The following is a 22,214-nucleotide window of genomic DNA, read 5'->3' as shown; positions in this document are numbered from 1 at the left end:
CCTCTGAATGCCTCTTGGCAAATTAATTCGGAATGCTCAATCATCCACTATACATGTCATAGGGTATGAAAGGCTTAAAAGAATATACATATGTAAAGATAAAGATACATCATCCTCAAATCCACGATACAAAGTACAGTAAAATAAATGAAACTAATAACACACCTGATACATCCATACATCCATAATGATAAAACATCTATCAAAAAATCTAACCATCCATCATAATAATCCAAGAACATAGTGAAGGTAAATGCCAACCCAGAAAGCTCTAGCCATGGTGACCACAGACGGATCTCAATGGTAAGAGTAAAAAGCACTACCATGGTTGGGTTAAGAAAGATCGAGACCAAATCATCATAACATCACATTCACAACCCCGAGCCTCTGGTAACAACCTAAACTGGTCAATACTAGAACAAACCCCAAAACCTCAAAACATAGACAACAAAATAATCTTATAGAAAACAAGTCATCACATAGTTGGATCTGAACGATAATATACTGTTGAGTTAAGGTAAGATTTAAGTTCCAGTTTAACATCTATTTCAAGTAACTAAGTTTTCGCAACTACCCCTTACAATTAACCCATTTCTATAATAACCTCCATTAAATCAATAATCTAAATCTACAATTTAATCAAATAATATCTATTAATAATAACTTTAATTCAACTGATTCTAATTAAGTTAATAATTAGATTTTAAACGATATCAATAATCTTTAATTAATTATTAATATATATTAATAAAATTTATTAACAATATGAATAATTAATAATTTTAATTCATTATAAACTAACTTTAATAGCATTACTAATTTATTTCTAGAAATTAAATACAATTTATTAATAATACTATTTTTAATAAATTGTATTAATTATAATCTATTTTTAATAATTAAATAAAACTTATAACTTGAACAACTTACATTATTAATTAGTTCTAATTAAATCATTTTTAATTAAATTAATTAATATATAAATTATTCATCCCAATTCTAATTCATTACTATATTAATAGTTTAGTTAAGACTTAAATTAAATATTATTATAATTTAAATCACTTAATAATAATAATAATTTATTTAAACATAGATATATTAATTACAAACTATTTTAGTTTCAATTAACCCAATACCTATATATTCAAACTAACTAATAAAAAGATTAAAAAGCATCTCAAATTTAATATGCTAAAAAAAAAACTCCCTTAAGTAAGTTAGAATAAATATTTAGGAAACTCCAAAATGTAATTATGTTGACTTTTAAGCCAAAGCAAGGAGGTGGTCACGTGGCCCCCACCTCTCTTCCCTTTCTTGTTTAACTTTTTATAAAAGAGGAGTTGTCATTTAATATTAGCTCTTTGTTTTGCATGTATAATATTAATAGCCCAATTTCAGGTTTAATGCGCTTCCAAGCCGCTTCTCACGGGTGAGGTGGAGTACGGGTGGTAATCTATCCCCCATTAATATTTTATATAATTTAAAATTTACATAACTTAAAACTATATATATATTAAAAAAAAACATTATATATATAAATTTAAAATTTAAAACAAATTCCCAAGCGATTATAAATCGCTGCAGCGGACATATGACTGTGTACAGCGATCAGCCGTTGTCAGAAAATAAGAAGGTAAGTCGGTGTATGGTTTTTTTTAATGTATTATATATTATTTTATTTTTTTAATTTTTTTTAATTTATTTATTTATTATTTTTTTTTTTAAAACAATATTTCACAAACATGTATTATATTATAATTCATTTTTATCAACTCCTATCAACACTCTCATTAATTTTACATATATTTTATTTATTTATTTATTATTATTTAAAAATAAATAAATAAATTTGATTTCATCTATACTCTGATGGAGAAAACATTATTAACCATCCAATTTTAGAATCCCATCTTTAGATTCGACTCCTTCCTGTTAAATCTTGTGTTCTTTGATTTAGAAAACAAAAGTTATTCGAATTCTTTTCTAATCCTTTACATATACAGAAGTTAATAACAAGCATCGAATAATTTTCAAAATTGAAATATTTAAATCTTCATCACAGAGAAATTGGATTTGTACTCCACAAACATGAAGAAGACAGGAAAGGAAAATTGCGTAGCTAATAAGCGATCAAAACAGAAGACCCTACCTAATCCTGATGCTAATACGCAATCCACGAAACTATGAGAGAATTCGCTCTCCTTCAATAACTTTCCTCTGAAAAACTTTCTTAGAATTCTCCTTTCGAAATTCGCTGCCAAAAGATGCCTCCTAAAATCTCTGTTCCAAAATTCTTTCCCAAATTCGCTGTCCCTCAAAAATGAACCCCAAAGTTGTGATAAGGAGTCTTCTCCTCAAATCGGGGCACTAATTTTGCGTTCACCCGAGAGGACTCTTTGCTCAACTGAGTTAACTCCAAAATTATCTTTTATTAATCTTTGCTTTATCTTTTTAATGCATATTAAATGAATCATTAAATAACTTTATTTAATATTCCACTTGACTTCTATTTTTAATCTTTATTACTTTTAATCCCATGCGCACTTTATGAGATTAAAATAATATTATAATTTCCTCTTATTTTATCTTTTTAATTAATTTCTTTATTTTCAACACATGCTCGCATCATGCAATCTTACAACTTTTAATAATTAATATATTTTCACTTTTAAATTTATTTTAGAATTTAATTGATAAAATATTTAATTAACTTAAATAACAATAATATTTAGCATTTATTTAAAAATGAACTCTAAATATATTATTATTAAATTAAATAAATATTATAATGTTCTAAATTATCCTTAAACTTTTATCTCCAAATTTAATTCTTTTTATTTAGTTAATTTCTCAATTAATTAAATATAATCAAATATTAAAATATCATAATAATCTTCTATTAAATTAAATCATTAATTAATCGTTTTAATTAATTTCTTTTATATTTAAACTCATGCTTAGATCATGCGATCTAGAAACCTTTAATAATTTAATATCTTTCCCACTTTTAATTTATTTAAGAAACTTTAATTGATAAAATATTTATTAATTCAATTAATAATAATATTTAGCATTTATTTAAAAATGAACTCTAAATATATATTATTATTAAATTAAATAAATATTATCACATTCTAAAATTATACTTAAAATTTTTATTTCCAAATTTAATTCTTTTTATTTAATTAATTTTTCAATTAATTAAATATAATTAAATATTAAAATATCATAATAATTTTCTATTAAATTAAATCATTAATTAATCCTTTTAATTAAACTTAATTAATAGAAAATACATCAAGGACTCATAAAGCAACATACGAAAACCCATCATAGAAAAATACATACTAAATCAAACAAACGGTTTATAATCACGAAATAACATCATTTGATGCATTCGGAGGGTACTTAACTCAGATACTTGCCCTAATTATCAATTAGGACAATTGGCTAAAGGGTTTAGGAATTGGACTTAAGAGTTTATCTCCCCTCTCTTACCATTGAGATAATGCGATAGGGTACGCTCATCCTGACAATTCAGGGAAGTCGATACCCGGTACCTGCAACCTGCATAAAATCCACGCATGTACAGACACAATATTCTAAGCTAAACAGACAATGGCAGGAAGTGGTGCATCGTGTAGATCCCGACTAGCAGGTGACTACGACTCCCTTCCTTAACCACATCAGAAACACCATACATAAAGAAAACAAACATGCACACCATACACATGCAGTATGGGGTAAGTATCCATAAGAAAGCACATGTGATAATAAACCATCAATATCTGAAAACATTGTATAATCATCATGCATATATGAAATATAGAGTAAAAATCAACTGAATCTAAGACAATATCTGATAATCACCAAACAATACTGCTAATCATTAAACATAAAATTAGCCTAAAAGAGTTCGACAAAAATAACAGAAATGCGAACTAGGGGCAGGCACTACATGGACTAATTTCTCTTTGAGATCTCTTAGAATCTTACAGCTATCTATTGTGGGGAACCCATCCTAGGAGTCTTCCCAAAATAAAACTTCATCACCCTTACCTACATCCCAAGTCAAATATTTGCTAATGAGAGGACGACATTTTACCGTAAAGTTCTAGCTCTCCGACCCTTTGGGTAGGATCTTCATCCTAAAAATTGAGAAAGGATCTTTTGCATTAAGATATTTGTTATACATAATTTTGGCCCATTTATTTTATCTTTCAGCAAAGAGACATCATACTAACTTGGTCCCTGATGCTACATTTTGCCAACATAATTTTTTAATGCCCAAGTCTCCCACATCCTTAGGTTTACAAATATTATCTCATTTTATTAGAGCCAATTTTTTTGTATCCTCGTAGTCTTTCCATAGGAATTTTATGAGTTTTGCCTCTAACTTTTGATTAATAAACTTGAGAAGAGGAAGACATGAAAGTGGGTAAGTTGGAAAAGTAGATAGAATTGAACTAATCTTAATAATTTTACTGGCTTTTGAAAGCCACTTGTCTTTCCACTCACCAATCCTAGCCTCCATTTTCTCCATAACATTCTGCCAAGCCTTACTAGATTTAGTACCTTTCTCTAACTCTATATCAAGATATTTGCAAGGACATTTTCCTTTCTTATATCCCACAATATGGCAAATCTATTTTTCTATCTTCGGTTTGGTATTGATAAAAAAGATCTCAGATTTTGTGGCATTCATTTTTTGACATGATGATGTCCTGTATTGTTGGATGATAGCCTTGATGTTTAAAGCTTCATTAACTGTGCTCTCGCTAGGTAGAATTGTATCATCTACATATTGTTGGTGAGTAATGTTAGAGATATTATTTGTAACAATTATACCTTTAATTTCCCTATTATTATAAGCCTTTGTGAGAGCTCTTCCAAATGCTTCTGCCATAATGATGTATAGAAATGGAGATAAGGGATCTCCCTGTCTAATACCTCTTGATGTTTCAAAGAAGCCCTCGAGGGTTCCATTAATAAGAATTAACATCTTTGTAGTAGAAACAAATTTCAATATGAGGTTGATCCATTGATGGGATAATCCAAAAGCTTCCAAAGTTTTGTAAAGGAACCTCTAGTCAACCATATCATAAACTTTTTGGATATCTAGTTTCATGAACATACTAGCCCCTTTATTACTATTGGTTAAATGTAACATTTCGTGAATAATAAGAATTCCATCAAAGATTGATCTACCAGGAACAAAACTTGTTTGTTCTTCAGATATAATTTTAGGGAGGATAAACTTTAGTCTATTTGCTAAAATTTTAGATAAGATTTTATAAATAGTATTACATAGAGCTATGGGCCTAAAATCCCCTAGATTTGCTAGATTCTCCTTTTTAGGAATTAGAGAGAGAAAGGTATGGTTAATTTTAGATAATAATGAACCATCGTTTCTTGATGCTTCAATTGCTTTCCAAAGGTCTAAACCTATAATGTCCCAACATTTTTGGTAAAAAAAGGTGTGGAACCCATCTAGACCTAGGGACTTATTAGGATTCGTATTGAATACTGCCAATTTGACTTCTTCCATGGAGATAGGTTTATTTAAAGCTTTATTATCTTCTACTGAGACTATTTTAGGTATTATTTCAAGCATTTTAGATTGAGCTATCCTATTAGAACCATCATAGTTATTTAATGTTTTCTGAAAATGACTCATAAAAATCTTAGAGATTTCTTCTGGACTTCTAGTGATATTACCCAGGAAATATTTAATTTTAGTTATTTTGTTTTTGGCTCTGTTTTGCAGGGTTGAGTTGTAGAAGAATTTCGTGTTCCGGTCTCCCTCTGCTAGCCATTTTTCTCTAGATTTTTGCCTTCAGAGAGATAGCTATCATTGTTCATACCCTTCTTAATAACTTCTAGATTTAATTTCTTTAATCTATCTTCAATTTCCAATTTTTCTTGGAAAATATTATTGAAATGTTTCTGAGGATATTTTCTTTAAGCATTTTCATTTTTGAAACAAAAATAAACATTCTGGAGCCTTTGAAATTGCCTTGAGACCACCATTCTTTACTACATTCTAGGAATTTTGGATCGAAGAACCACATTTTTCACATTTGAAAGGGTTTCTCGTTGGTTTACACGGTTCATAGAATTCAACTCTAACTGGAAAATGATCAGATCCAGCAATTGGAAGAATAGATGATTGAATGTTAACAGTCATTTCCCCCATATCTCCTTTAAGGAAGATCCTATCTAGTTTTTCCACTATAAATGCAAAATCCTTCCTTTTATTATTCCATGTAACATTTCCATTGTTAGACAAAATGTCAATTAGATTATGAAAATCACACCATTTTAAAAAATCTTTAGATGCTTGAGAAATATGTTGGGAACCTCCAAATTTTTTGTTTAAATTTAGAATAGTATTAAAGTCTCCACCTAATAAAATGAGATTATCTTTATAATTGTTAATGAATCCACTTATTTCATCCCAAATAAGTTTTTTGTCTATATTATATATTGGTCCATATAAATTTTTACTAAGATAAATTGAAGTTTGGTTTTAAAACTTTTGACTATGCTTCTAATCCAATTGTTATTTGAGTTTACAATATCCAAGGATACTTTCCTTTGATTCCATACGATGCCTAGGCCCATAGAAGCCCCATTAGATTCTTGTAGACTGATATTCCAACTACCTATTTTCTTTCCTAATTTTATTCCTTTTGTCTTATTTAATTTAGTTTCTTGCAATAAAATAACTTCAGATTCAAATAGTTTAAGGTTTTGCTTTAATACCTGGTTTTTGCTAGGGGCATTTAATCCCCTAGCATTCCATGTAGTGACCTTCATGCTTCCTTGGGAAGGAACTTCCCCTTCCCAACCTTCAATAACTGACTGATCTTTTGTTGCTTCTTTGCTTGGTCATTTGCTTCTCTAAGTTCTTTGAGGGATTTCCTTCCTCTTTTAGATTTTGTTTTACTAAGCTTTGGTGATTTAATTCCTTCCTGATTCATCTGTATCCCCAATTGATTAATATTCTTTTGCACAATTATAAAGATGTCAGATTGGTTTCCTTCTTTCCTTTCCATATCTTCACTCTCCAACTCCTATAATAGTTGTTCTTCTATGCTTAACTGGTTTGTAACAATGTCCTCTTCAGATGGTAGTGTCCTGACCTATTTCCCTCCAAAATTCTCACCTTTTTCTGCCATTAATATGTCTTCAGCTATTCGTGTAGATTCCTTGCCTAAATCATCTTTTTTTCTATTTTTAATAAATCTCTTTTTAGGTCTTCAATAGTATAATTATCTCCTCCTAACTTTAAGACTCTTTGAATTAGGTTCTTTTTTAGAGTATCACTACTGTTATCTATATTCTCAAAATTGAACACTTGAATTAATTCTTCAGTTAATGAGTCTAGTTTATCTACTTCAGACTTGGTAAGGTTCATATTTTCCAGATCTTCATCCCATCTCAAATCCCTATGAAGAAATTCCTAAAAATCTAATGACTATTGTCTTTCTACTTTTCTCTATTCACTGATCTTATCCTTGTGACTGCTTCTAGACTGAGAGGAGAGGTGGGGGAGTTTGCCAAAATTTAGATAGCCTGTTGATTGACTCTTTATTTATGATACCAAGCTATTTCCCTTCTTTCCTAATTTGATGTTGTGGCAATCCAAAGTCTTCTTCTATATTCTTAACCTCCCCATTTCCTACCACTTCCCTTTCAAATAAAAGGAAGTTTTCTTGTTCTTCTATACTAATGCCCTCATTATCTGGTAGCTTCTTAATATGTTGATTCTCTGTATTTTTTTGCTGAAATTGCTTTTGCATTAGGACTACTTGTTTTCTTGAGTTTCTTTGATTTTTTTGGGTATTCCTTGATTACACTATTGTTAGTGCTAACTCCCTGTATTTGAAAGTTAATCAAATCTTGGTTACTAATAGTATTTCCCAACATTTACATTATAAAACTCTGCTTACTATTGGAATTCTACCATTTTGGAGGAACTTGGATTTCATTGCTTATCCCCATGTCTAATTCCTTACTATTTCCTTTGCTATTGTCTGATGTTGCCGATTTTCCTTTTATAGTCCTGTGATTATCTATTATCCTGTCTATTAGCCTAGATTTTGGAACTTCCTTTTGAGCCTCCTCTACCTCTAAGAGGAGATTTTGTCTAGCCTTTGATGATGGATTTGTCATTGTGACCTTCTCTTTTCTAATTGTCCCTACTTTCTGAATTATTTCTTAATGAATCTGTTGTTGGAAATATGGATGGAGTAACTGAGAAGGGGGGGGGGGGAGGTGAATCAATTACCACAAAAACAAATCCACATATCCCTTAGATGTCTTATAAACTTAGTTATTATTGTCACTCAGTAGCCACATAGAAAAATGTTGTAACTCGGTAGATGTACTGTGTATTAACTTATTACTGATCTTTAAGCATTCACAATTATTAACATGCATGCAAAAGGAAATAATATGAACACAAGAGACACCAAATTTAACGTGGAAACCCAATATGGGAAAAACCACCAAGCAACTAGCTACTAATTTTCACTCTTCTGAAGTGAGCCCTGTTAGGAGCCAACCCTGTTAAAGGTTACAAAACACACTGTTAGGTGTGACCTTGTTAGAAGATTTAATTACTCTGCTAGGAGTGGCCTTGCTAGAGGACTTTAGAAAAATTCAATAGAACTATCCACCTTGTTAGAGGATTTACAAAAATGGTTGTTAAACCAACTCTATTAAGAGATTTAGGAATCACTGCTACAATGATGAAAAAGTAACAATGAAGTGACCTGAATGAGATACAACTGAACCAAGTGTTGTTACAGATCTCTATTCTGCTTTACTAGATCCTCTTTGATAAAATACACCTTTGTTGCTCCTTAAGGATATCTGATCCTTCTTCAAAATTCACTCACACTTTCCTCTTCACACAATCAACTCACTTGCATGCTCTCATTACTATTTAGAATCAACAACTTGACCTTTTATTTATACCTTACAAATTGTCAAGTTGGCTCATTTACAAGTTACATTTACCAATAAACATTACATTAGTCGGCTACAAACATTACATGAAACAATTAAACTTTATTTCTCAAAACAATGAAATCCTTCATTGGTCGATCCTACTCGGTAAACACTGCTCCATAAATGATTTTCTAGTGTTAACCAACTGAAGCTCAATAAACATTGCAAACTTTTTAAAATCCTTTGGAGATCGAGTGAACTCGGTAAACACTATCTTCCCTTCGCTGACCTTGTGAGCTCGATAGAAACTAACTTCTGCCACAGAATCCTTCGACGCTCGAGTGAGCTCGATAGAAACTGTCTCCACAGTGTAATATTTAGGAATGCCTGGTAGACTCTATAATTCACTTTGTTGACCATCTAAGCTTGGTAGACTTTGTCATTTGCTTTGCTGACCAACTGAGCTCGGTAGACTCTGTTTGATAACTAATATGACATTTGTGTAACATCAAAGACAACACACAATTGAACAATTGTATCCAACATCTATATCTCCTAATGAGTTTGAGTTGGATCTTTCTTAGTTGTAGAATCCTTTGGAGACTCTTTAAGATTTCTTATATTAATCATAGGGAATGTCCTAAAAAGATCCGCAGTATGTTGCAGTGTTTTGAACGTGATTTTCCTATCGTCATCTAATCTTATAGATTATGGGATTTTACCTTCATATTTATATTAATTTAATCTATAAATAGCTCTGTTAGTGATTACTTTAATTTGACTGGAATCTAAATTGTTAATCTTGCATTTGACCAACAATTTTATATTATTGCAAGAATGGAAGGACGAATCTATTCCTATCAAATCACCCAGAGATGAACTCAATTTCTTAATTACTTCCAAATGTAAAAGTTCCAAAGGGAGGGATTGGAAGACAAACCAGGTTGGAATTAAGAGATCTAACAATCCTTTCTTACAATTTGAAGTCCAATCAAAAAATTTAATAGCATAGCCTTTGAAGAAGCAATCATAAACAAAAGGAAGTCTTTTTTAACATATTCAACCCTACAATGAATATATAATAATCTATCTGAGCGATGAGAAATACTTACCTGATTCTGGCAAAATTCTTGTAACTAGCTAGTGAGATTGAGCAATTCACACTTTGGGCCATTCCAGAATGCAAAAATGCCTACTTTTTGGCAATCTCTCCATCGATCTTCACTCTTCTGATTACTAATGATGATGAGAGTTTTATCATCAGTGATGAATGGGAATGAGACAGGAGAAAACTTGAGGAGAGGTTCAAGAAAACCGAGAGCCATGACAACCGAGTTCCTACGATGGGGTGGAACATATGAGTTGGGTGAACCAAATGGGGTTGAAAAACAAGTGATCTCATTCCTCCTAGGTTGATCTTGATAAAGATGAGGGAGATTAAGATAGTCCTTTGAGAGAAACCCTATTTGCTTAGAATACAACTCATTTTTATTTGAAAAAGCATATTTATTAAGATTGAAATATCTAATCTGGTGGTCCAAGCTTGATGTGGAGAAAATGATAGGACGATCTCTAAGGATTCCCAGTCGATCTGAGGAGCAAGGGTTAGCACCATAAACAGGTTGAAAGTTGTTTTGAAATATGCAATTTTCCTCCAAGTGGGTCTGGTGCGGAGTTATTTGAGACTGCCTTGATATTTATGCTGTTTCTTTTTTAAAGGAATTAATACCTGTGGAGTCAATTGGAGCATCTCCTGATATCTTCTTTTTATTCAACTTCTCTTGCTCATTAAGGGCATCAAATGTGTTTGAAACATGTACTGAGTACTCAATCATAGGGTTGGAATTGCTGGGAGGAGCGGAATTAGAAAGACTCCTAGTCCTATTCCAATCATTTGAAGCAGAGGGTTTCGATGAGCAATTCAACCCTAGGCCAGCATTAGATATTATGCATGCCTTAGGGCTTACTTTCTTCTTGACTCTCTATGAAAACTCGTGTGATCGATTCACTTTTTTCACATATTGTAAAGTTTTCGCTTAAGTATCGACTACTCTGCTTGCCATTCAGTACAAAAATTCTAATAAACTCTCTTTGCTTAAATATTTTAGATAAATATTAATAATATTTTTAAAAAATTCTCTCTTTATATATTTTTAATTCTTTTCTCACTCGATTTATATTTCTTCTATTCCGTACTTCCACTCTCAACCATCTATTCCACGAGGTGAACTCTAGCTTAGGAGCTCTTGTTATAAGAAAAAGTCGAGTAAAAAGCAAAAATACATTAAAACTATAAGTCGTTTTCTGAAGATTGGCGGTCTAGCCTAGTAGACCGAAAGAGTCAACCCCGAGGTTTGAATCTAACGAATTCAGGTTCAGAAAGCCGATCGCTACACTTAATTATGAGACCGGGTTCCTCTATATGAAGCCAAAAAGAGAATCTCTGGGAGTTTCCTCTAAAAATGTTCACAGTAGATGATCACAATGCTATGAAGTTTCGTGCAAAAATCATCATTTGGTTCGTTGAATGTTCAGAGAGTCCAAATGCGTGTGATCTGCATGGAATTATATCCACCCTCTTCCGGAATGCAGCTGCCCACATGGAAAGGTGAGCATTATTCATGCTTTTACCCATCATATATTCTGCTAATTACAAAGAAACGGAAGAGTTTTCGCTGTTCTACAATCAGGCTTTTTTCTTGAGATTTTAAGAAGAAAATCCTTTCCAATGAATTTTAGCTTTGTTTCATCATAAGTGCATCTGCATTATTTTATATGATTGGTTTTAAATCAGTAAATGCGTGCCAGAGAGCGCCTCATTTGTATGAAGTAGAATGGGCTAGTTTTCATGCGCCCTAAATTGCTCTCTGTCATCTTCTGGGTATAATGCTGTTTTTCCTGTTTTCCTTTTTTTTTTGTCTTGGGCTTTATTGGGTGGGGGTTAGGGAAATCGTTTGCCTAGCTGGTGTTTGGGCTCATTTATACAACTGAAATCCTTTTCTTTGGGAGGGTCTGACGAGCGGAATACTACTCTAGTTGATTTTTGAGCTTGTTTGTAAAGGTGAGATCGTATTTTGATCCATAAGTCCACCATTGGAATGCCCGGAACAGGTTATTCATAGGATTTTCGATATCAAAATACAGCGTGCATAGATGCTAGTACGAACATTCTCATGTCTAAAAGGTAACTTTCATATATCTCATAAATCCACTTGGTCAAGGAATGCGAAAAATTGGGATTCGTATATATTATAAAAAATTCAAAGATCTTCTAGTAGCAATTGCGATATATGTATATATATATATATATATATATATATATATATATATATATATATATATATATATATATATATATATATATATATAGTTAGTTGATAAGTGGAGATATTCTCTAAAGCAAGTCAAATTGTGATATTGCTGTTACAGTTTTTGAGTCAAACTCATTGACCCATGGTTCATGAGTAGTGATTCATATGGATCTATTTCTATTGAGAATAAATGAAACACTTAGCACTCATTGGATCTAGGTGATGCTGATAGAGGTGAAGTGCCAGTATTTTCTGCAAGTTCACCCATCTCAGACTACTCCAGCTTGAGTGCACTTAGCTATGGAGTTTCCTCCATGGTTAAACCCACTCTGGTTGCAACCTTATTTGCAAAACTTTCACCAAATGTTGTGCTTTATGGACCATTGATTAGAAAGCCTCTTAAGCTCATCAATTGATAAGTAGGGGATATTTTCCACAGAAAGTCAATTTGTGATTTTGCTATAAGAATTTAATTTAAATGTGTAGTTTTCAAGTCCAAGTCACTGACCCATGATTCATGCACAGTGATATATAGAGCTTCCAATAATAACGATATAAATTTTAGAATTTATGTTTGGGATCATACTTAAAGAAAACTACAGACCATAGAATATAACCTCAAACATTAACAAACCATAGAATATAACCTCAAATATCAATAATTTTCTTTACAGAATTATTGCCATAAACTTTTTCTATTTTAACATGCATAAATTATGGAAATATCTTATCTTTTAATATATGTTGTTTTATGTGACGGCTGGAATGGGGCATATGGTTAAGGCCTGTGTAGTCTATAAAAAGGGCATGGACTTGAATCACGCATGCTCTATATAAATAATATAGAAGGTGAATGTAAAGACAATTCACTTGCGGGATTCCAAAGGGCGATTTCACACATTAAATTGGTTTCTTGATTATTTTTCAATGACCTAGAAAACTGCCTTTGCTCCTTACCTTTCTCTTCCTTTGCTTTCTCGCCTTTTCTCTATCTCTGCATACACATATTGCTGACAAGCCAGATGCAGATTTGGCCCTATTTTAAACTTTTTGTGAAAAGTTTATAAGGACATCTTTCTATTCCATCACCTTGGTCATAATATTGTAAAAATTTTGCATCCCTCATGTTTGACTCCATGACAAAGCTTAAGAGTTAACTGAACCTTGTGATTTATTTTCTGACCAAAGTACTATATGGGTAAAGTTTAATGTTCCCTTGACATTTTATTGGTCACATTGGCATGCGTCTATTCTAGGATATAAAATTTTATCATTATGTTTACTAATAGTATTTTTAAAATAACATTGCTGGGTCTCAATTAAGGGGCTTTAGTTGACTCTGCACATTGTCCGGATTCTTAACAAGGTCACCTATTACAAAGCCCATTTGTTTCCCCAAATGAGTATGATGTTGACCTGAGCCAAAGGAGTTTTGAATGGTTTATAAGCCTCTCCTTTTCTCATTTAAAAAAACTTCCCAGCCTATTGATCACGTCTCCACAAGTTGTTTGCCTTGAACTTTTTTGAGTTCACTAAAAATGTCTAACATCAACAGCGTCCCTCGACCCCTGAGGCCTGACGCCCAGGCTTCCCCCATTACGACAGTATATTAAAGTGTTAAGGAAAAAAAAAAAAAAACATTTTGGACCTTGGCATTTGATTTTGTAGTTTGTACTTGTTTTGATATCATGATACTCAATGTAGTCATCTTTATGATTAGGCACTCATACTTTGACATCTATTATTATTAATTATATAATAGAACTCTTCCATTTGCTGATTCAACTATTTAAATTTTATTGTTCAATGTTCAATGCAATGTTCAAGTATTGTGTAAATCTAATTTACTATGTTACTTTTTTACTGTTACATCTTTATGTCTTATATTGTTATACATTTTTCTACACCTAGCATTTTAACTACCACATGTATATTATATAGTATAACTATAAACACAACGCCTCCCCCGCTCTCCCATGCCATCCTGAAACTGAGGCCCCTCTACCCCCCCTACCTTTCCGTTCTGACATCCCCTGTCCTCTAGGGCGGTGTAACTATATGATATATCTTCTCTATCATATCCTGTTATTGTATTGTTAGATGCCTTTGCTTTTAGTTGTTTTGGATATTTCAAACTTGAGCCACGTGTAGGAGAAGATTCTTTCTTTTGTGTGTTTTTAATAAATTCTGTGCCACATTCCTGAGGTTTCAGTTATTGGTTTTCTCACCTTCTTATCAATTGATCAATAAATTACCAGAGCTGGTAGCTGACCCTGGCCGCTATGGAAGTAACAAGATGAAGGTTTTCTCCAGAGTTTCAATCAATCCAGTTCACCCTCACATTCTCTGTCATCAGAATACCAAAGACTTAATAACGCCAGTGAAAACAAAAGCTGTACATGGGTCTGAGTGCTTGGTTGGAAGGTTGTTGCAAACTACAGTGACAACTATTCTAAGATCCCAGGTATGCCATCTTCCACAATTGCATGATTATGAAATGTGGTTTGTTTTTGTCATTTCCTTCTTACATTGACTCAGCTACCACAAGAGAACATAAGTACCAATTTGGCTACATCCCTGGCACAGTTTCTGGTCATGTTTGTTGTGAATAGAAAATGCTTGCAGTTAAATTTACTTTCTTGTATGATTTTACCCAAAAGGCAAATTTACTTCAGTTTGATTACTTCACAGGCTAGTTAAATCTTAATTGGTATCACATGGACTGCAGATTAAAGTTGACACATCATATATGTCCTACCTTTCTTCTAAACTTAATATTTATGGATGGCATTTGTTCTTGTATTATAGTTGGTTCTCCTTTATTAGAATGATACAACCTTCCATGCACCCTGTTTGCTTTGTTTCACCAAAAACCCGAGTTCCTTCCAACAATTCTTTTTTAATCCCTATTCAAATTGTGCATACTTAACAACTTCAACTGCTTAGTGACCTATGTAAAGTTTATTACCAGATTTTAATTTGATTGCAGACTGATGCACAGTTTAGTTGCAGGTATGAACATTAATGCCAATGGACTGATTCGCTTCCAAAATCTGTAGAAGTTAGTGCAGTAATAACAAAGATAAAACAATATTATAGAACTCAGAATTTCCTTCGATCCTCTGATGTGCTTGCATTAATAGACTTTGATGCCAAGATTACATCGGGCAGATTGGATAAATACCAACGGAAGGGGTGTGGGGATGAACAGCCATGTCTCCAATTGGAGACATGGACATTCATTCTCACACCCGTTCATTGTTAACTAATACTCATGATTAGTTACTGTCATAAACACAGTGATTAAATGTATAACCAATCATTACATCTGCAGCCCAATATAAAGGATAGATCAATCATGATCTAAACGTCAAAGGAACCAAAAATAATCTCGATCATGCTTTATATATCTCATCGGTTGCAGACTGTGGAAGGTACAACAGCATGTACGTATGCATATATGCATAACAGCATGTGCATCATGCTGTTGTGCATATATACTTAAGTATGTGTTTATCACAATAATGTTAGACCGAAGCTACATGCATTAACACTCCCTCTCAGCTAGGGAAGACAAAGTGCATATATATAAGTTCTTTATATGAAAAGTAATATCCTCAAGATATATAAAAGAATATTAAGTCTCATGATATTCTTTCTAGTTATGGTGTGTACATAGATATCAAATCTCAAGATATCCACCATAAGGGATCATGGTATATCCATATTACATAGCTTGTGATCACATAACACATGATATGAAGTATCATCTAACATGTGATATGAGGAATCACCTAACATGTGATACCTTGTTTTACATATCACCTAACGCGTGATATGAGGAATCATCCAACATGTGATACCTTGTTTTACATATCACCCAATACGTGATATGAGGTGATACCTCGTTTTACATATCACCTAACACGTGACATGTGATGTAATGTCCCCTTTCTAGCATTCATAGCATGATGTTGTCGTTAGCCTATTTCCCCACATTCCCGTAGGCTAACTAGGACATTAAAGGGGCTTAGAGGCCATTTGGCCTAGACAGTTTCAGTTGCAGGTCTTTCTGAGGGGTTCTGAGGCAACTTTGGGCATACTTACTATTTATAGTAAGTCATCTTGGACATGGCTGGACATTCAGTCACAGTGGTATGTCGATGGTAATTGTTTAAAATCGACAGGAAGACTTATTTATCATTGATAAGATTTGTTATGCATTGATAAAGCCATTTTATAAAGTTAAATTTAAATATTTAACTTTATTAATGCATAGACTATAGTTTGTGGGAAATATTTAAATTAAAAGAGTTCCCTTTATTTTTATAACACATTGGAGACATAAGGTACCTAAAGGGAGTTATGTTTTATCCACATTGAGAAAACGAAGGATTGAGCTCTTGTGAGAACACTATAAAAGAAATGGAAGAGCTTTTTTTTTTTTGGTATGCTTGGATGAAGATTAATGTTATGTTGCTGGATATCTGATTATCGGGCTTGGAGGACGGAATCCCTCTTTGCTAGCATTCTCTTCGCTGTTGGAAGACACAATCAGGAGGATCAAGGGTGTTTTCACTTCAGGAAACACATTGGGTTTCATTTGGGGCGTTTGCATAAAGAAATTTACAAGGGTTTGAGGTGCAGATCTGAAGTTAGTTATTGCTATAGTGCCGCATGAACAGTATTTTGCTACAGTCGGCATGAACAGTATTTTGCTACAGTACGGCGTGAACAGTGTTGGTATCAAGTTTACTTGTTTTTCCGGCTGATTAGAAGTTTGGAGGGCTGGCCGACTACATCTGCAAAATACTACGGCAACTAATTCCAGGTTTCTTCTGTCAAATTTTGATATTTTGCATAATAATTGTTGAATACAAGTCTGAATAGTTGTTGCAGCCTTTAAGGCAGCTGTAAGTGCACATCTACATTTAAAAATCACCCTTTATTAGCAGATTGAAAGAGTTTCCAGATTTTTCATATACTATTGAATGTGTGCCAAGTGTTTGTGAAAATGTTATGATGTGTATTATGCATTTTAATGTCACTTCATAATTGTTCGTAAATCTACTCATTGGAAAGCAATTTATTGAGGAAATCAGCTTTATGAGTTTGCATACAAAGTGTTTGACAATATTCCTTAAGTTAAATTTCTGCAAGTCAAAGTTCAAATCAGGGGAGGATATTACATGTGATACCTTGTTTTACATATCACCTAACACGTGATATGAGGAATCACCTAACATGTGATACCCAGTTTTACATATCACCTAACATGTGATACCCAGTTTTAGATATCACTTCAGTATGATATCAAAGATATGATATGACCAAGAATATCAAGTCTCATGATATTTACCACAACTCAAAATGTTCAAAGGTAATGTGCACTTGCCATAGGAACATTTATAATTTATTGTGATATGTTTCAACCATCGCACGATGTCTATCACAATCTAGAAGGTCATGGTTTGTTTTAGGGAATTGAATCCACCATGTTAGAAATCATCTATTGTGATCTGTTATAGCCATCACACGATGTCTATTGTGATTGTAAGATCGTCATCTTCCAATAACATTAACAAATACAAGTGATAATCATATGTAAGTTGTCACTTTCTCATAATTACCACATGGCCCATAAGGCATTAAATGATTTCATTAGTATAATAATCAATTAAATAAAGTTTATCTCATAAGCATTTCACCTTCAATAGTGAAACTCCCTCTCAATCACTATGATCGGGATTGTCACAACTTGACTGAACCCATCTGCTCCCTTTGAAGCTCGTGTTCATCAACATTTTGACCTCTTTGAAGATGCTAGACTCCCTCTGAATCTGGATTCCATATGCTTTTATCCTTTTGTTTCAAATATTTCCTTTTCATAAGGTGAGCCCATATAGGAAATATAACTCATGAATCAATTTTCATCCTTCATAGAATATTTGTTGTTATGACTCTACCATCCACTGATAGATGATATTCTATCGATACACACTTCCCTTCATTATAATATAAACCCATCATATGCTATGGTTTTCTTTATAATGACTAACTTACAGTTCTTTAGAGTGAAAAAGCCACATTGACTAGAGTATTTTGTGTGTCTACCACATTGACTGATAGGAGGTCTGTAACATTTGCTTTTTACCAAGTGTTAACTAACAACTAACATATCCAAGAATTACAGATATTACTTCATTTTGTAAGAATTTGCCTAAGGCAATAATTCAACACCAAGATCAAGAAGCTCAATAGATAGCACAAGAGAGACTAATGATGATCAAATGAGAATCTCAATAATGATCAAAATGATAATGGATATCCAATGATTGGATATCAGATAATTGGATAAGTACACACTAGAAGTGCCTTGTATATAAAGGCAACTAGAATGACTGGGAGTCAGCAAATAGATAAGGATTACAACTCAGCACATGTCCACCAAAGGTGGATTATCTTCCATTGAGCACAGGAGTTTGTGCGATGATGAGAGGATAAGTTTACATAGGTGTATCTCATAAAGAGATGTTGTAGACACTATGTGCTCTAATAAGTTGCTAACTCTTGTGTTGTCAACAAGACAACTCATATGACTATGCATATTTCTATGTAAACTTAAGTAAAGTATAATAATAATTAATTATTTACACTAACACCCCCCTTAATTGCAACTTAGGGGAATGCACTTAAGCTCACAAAGCTAAATGCAAGATGCAATGTGGGTCTCGGCTACTAGGCCATGTTAGGTACCCATGGTACAAATGCAATGCTCTACATACAATGCTACGCAATGCAATCTCTTAGAAAACGGAGAAAGAGGGAAAACCTCCTCCAAAAAGAGAGATGAAGAAATACAAGATGCATGCAAGGATGGATTATTCAAGACCCCCCTAGTATGAGATACATCATGCATGTGCAAGCATATATCCCCCATAAGAAAAAATACATGATGGTATCCCCCCATATTGAATAATCTCCTACAAGGATGTCACGAGGACAAAAAAGTATCCAATGTCTACAAATGACATTTCTCCCTTTAGGAAGAAGATACACCAAGTATAGGTGCAAGTATACTTCCCATTGTGGATAGGAAGATGGATGAGGAATCCATATGTAGTATGCTATGGATGTTGCCTCTGAAGTCTGCTCATATGTTGACAAGTCCTTGATGAATGTAGATGCCACAAGCCAATCTGGTGGATGCCCAAAAGAAGGTGGCAAACAAGGTAACGTGTCCATGTATGAAAGTGAATCAAACACCAAAGACAAGGAATAATCCTTATAGGTAGATATGGGAAGAGAAGCAATGTAGCCTCCCCTCAATGATGAATGCACACCCATGAAAGAAGCTCCTTGATGACTGAAGAAGTTGCACCATGGAAACTGAACGATGTTCCTCCTTCTAGAAAGAAGTGGTGCCATAGGTGTAGTAGAGAATGCTCCCCAACTAGTAGGAAGAATCCTCAAAAGATATGATGTCTGAGGAAATTGGAATGCAATCTCCAAAGACTGATATGTCTCCTTTGAAGTAAAAGAGTCCTCCTCCAGCTGCTGAAAAGAAGTGTCCACAATCATGTTAGTCTCAAAAGAAAGATCAAGTGGTTAAGGGTCAGAGTGTTCCCTCGTAACAAGTGAAGAAGAATTCTCCTCAACAGAGAGAAGATGGATGTCATTAATAATGTCTCCCACATCTTCAATGTAAGACTTCACAAACAACACTGCAATGTCTAGAAGGAGGTCATCCCATGAAGCTGAAATAGGAAGACATGGTGTTTCCTGCTGCACTGAATCAGGAGCATCTGTGGCTGGAACTGGATCAATAGAAGCAACAGGAGCATCAAAAGGTATGATCTCAACTAGAGTTGTAGGTACCACAACTGGAGTGACTGGAGGTAGAATGTCCTCTGGTAATGGAGGGACTTGTGGATCTCCATGTGCTTTCCAAAGACACATCCAAACGTCACGAGGACTACTTGCCTTACTAAGAGGAGCAAAAGTTTTCTTACTCATGCTGTTATACATAAAGCGAAGAAGAAGAAAAAGATGTCCCCGATTAGTATTAGGTGGAAATATTTTCGAATATAGATAAGGAAACACTTCCTTATGTTCTTTTAGATGATCAATCATCAAAGCACTCAATTTCTGATAGTTCATTTTTGTCAATTTGAATCTTAAACCAAAGTGACACTTTTGACATGACTCCATAAGATCAAATAATGTATGCACCCCCAAAATGCAAAAAAAAAATCAAAGAAACCCCCCTTAATGCAATATTTGACACTTTATATTCAGTGCGATTACAATGGCCACTTGCCAATTTAGGGCATAAGTGGACTTCTGATTCTGATGGTTACAACAACAAATATGAAGCTATATTGGATTCAACAAGATAAGACATAATACCTGTCAAGGATCTAATTAATTACAAGTGCTAATAGGCCAAAGTGAGAGTAAAATTTGAAAGTACTATGTCTACTCAAAATTACTCCAAACTGATACCAGATCTAGAAAGTAGACAAAAAATCATGCACTCTAAAAAAAAATAACACCTAAATATGTCTCCAGATGAGCTTGAACTAAGCCTTTGAAGTTGTAAAAATCGAGATTTGCGATTTGTAGAAAAATTCATGAATAGAGATCTCAAACATCCTGCACCAATGTGTAGATCATGAAATTCTACCCAAAACAAAAAAATTGCTTCAAAAAAGGAGTCCGTATGAGGGAGATATCGCTGTTTGAGAATCACCTCTTTAATTATTTTTCCTGAATCGCCGCCGTCGCACCTCCAAAAATCCAATGACTCTAGATTTCACCTCAGATGTCCAATTTTGATGAAACAAAAGTCAATTTGGGGTTTTTTTGACCTTCTGAATGTGATATTAATATTTGATTTGCACCAGCAAGCTCCAATCTTGACCTGCAAAAAAAATCTCTCCAATGGCTATGCAATGAAGCTCTTGTGGCTCTAGTATTATGTAAGAATTTGGTATAGCTCTAATACCATGTAAGAAATTGCCTAAGGCAATAATTCAACACCAAGATCAATAAGCTCAATAGATAGCACAAGAGAGACTAATGATGATCAAAGGAGAATCTCAATAATGATTAAAATGATAATGGATATCCGATGATTGGATATCAGATAATTGGATAAATACACACTAGAAGTGCCTTGTATATAAAGGCAACTAGAATGACTGGGAGTCAGCAAAGAGATAAGGATTACAACTCAACACATGTCCACCAAAGGAGGATTATCCTCCATTGAGCATAAGAGTTTGTGCGATGATAAGAGGATAAGTTTACATAGGTGTATCTCATAAAGAGATGTTGTAGACACTATGTGCAATAATAAGTTGCTAACTCCTGTGTTGTCAACAAGGCAACTCATATGACTATGCATATTCCTAAGTAAACTTAAGTAAAGTGTAATAATAATTAATTATTTACACTAACACATTTCATAGAGAAAACAGTTAAACGAGTTTCGTTCATATGAATGAGATTAACGGTTAAAATCGGTTAAACAAAATTTCTTAACTAAGAATTGAAAACACCATCAATGAATTTACTATGGAAATTAAAATCTACATACATAAAATTCAAGACCGAAATCAATTTAGGGATGCTTCTGCAACCGCCCAGGTTAGTCCACAAATACCACTATAACAATATCAAATGACGACTACCATCCAATACTGCTATATCAAAATCAAATGACGATTACCATTAAATACCACTATATCAATTAGGGCATCACATGCCATTGTATCAATTAGGGCATCGATTACCATTGGATTATTTAGGGCATTAGATACCACTGTATCACTTAGGGCTTTAGATGCCACTGTATCATTTAGGGCATTAATTAGCATTGGGTCATTTAGGGCATCAGATACCATGTATCGTTTATGTCTTCAGATACCACTGTATCAT

At 33.3% G+C, this 22,214-nt stretch overlaps 1 protein-coding gene across 2 annotated transcripts in view; it reads left to right on the top strand.

The window, feature by feature from the left end:
- The first annotated feature begins 11,243 nt into the window (after positions 1 to 11,243).
- LOC149544550 (uncharacterized) overlaps positions 11,244 to 22,214 on the top strand; it is a 67,654-nt gene continuing 56,683 nt past the window's right edge. Inside the window, exons 1-3 of one of the 2 annotated variants that reach the window (XM_089795183.1) lie at positions 11,244 to 11,569; positions 12,023 to 12,145; positions 14,531 to 14,736. In XM_089795183.1, coding sequence (XP_089651309.1) covers positions 12,115 to 12,145; positions 14,531 to 14,736 — 237 coding nt within the window. In that variant the 5' untranslated portion in view covers positions 11,244 to 11,569; positions 12,023 to 12,114. The remainder of the gene's footprint in view (positions 11,570 to 12,022; positions 12,146 to 14,530; positions 14,737 to 22,214) is intronic. The other variant, XM_089795182.1, reaches the window with a different exon arrangement.

The sequence above is a fragment of the Cupressus sempervirens genome, chromosome 8 (assembly GCF_028749045.1).
Source record: "Cupressus sempervirens isolate cs-2001-9-10 chromosome 8, ASM2874904v1, whole genome shotgun sequence".
Classification (NCBI taxonomy): Eukaryota; Viridiplantae; Streptophyta; class Pinopsida; order Cupressales; family Cupressaceae; genus Cupressus; species Cupressus sempervirens.
The sequence above is the reverse complement of the archived record's forward strand: the minus strand, read 5'-3'. Positions and strand labels throughout refer to the sequence as shown.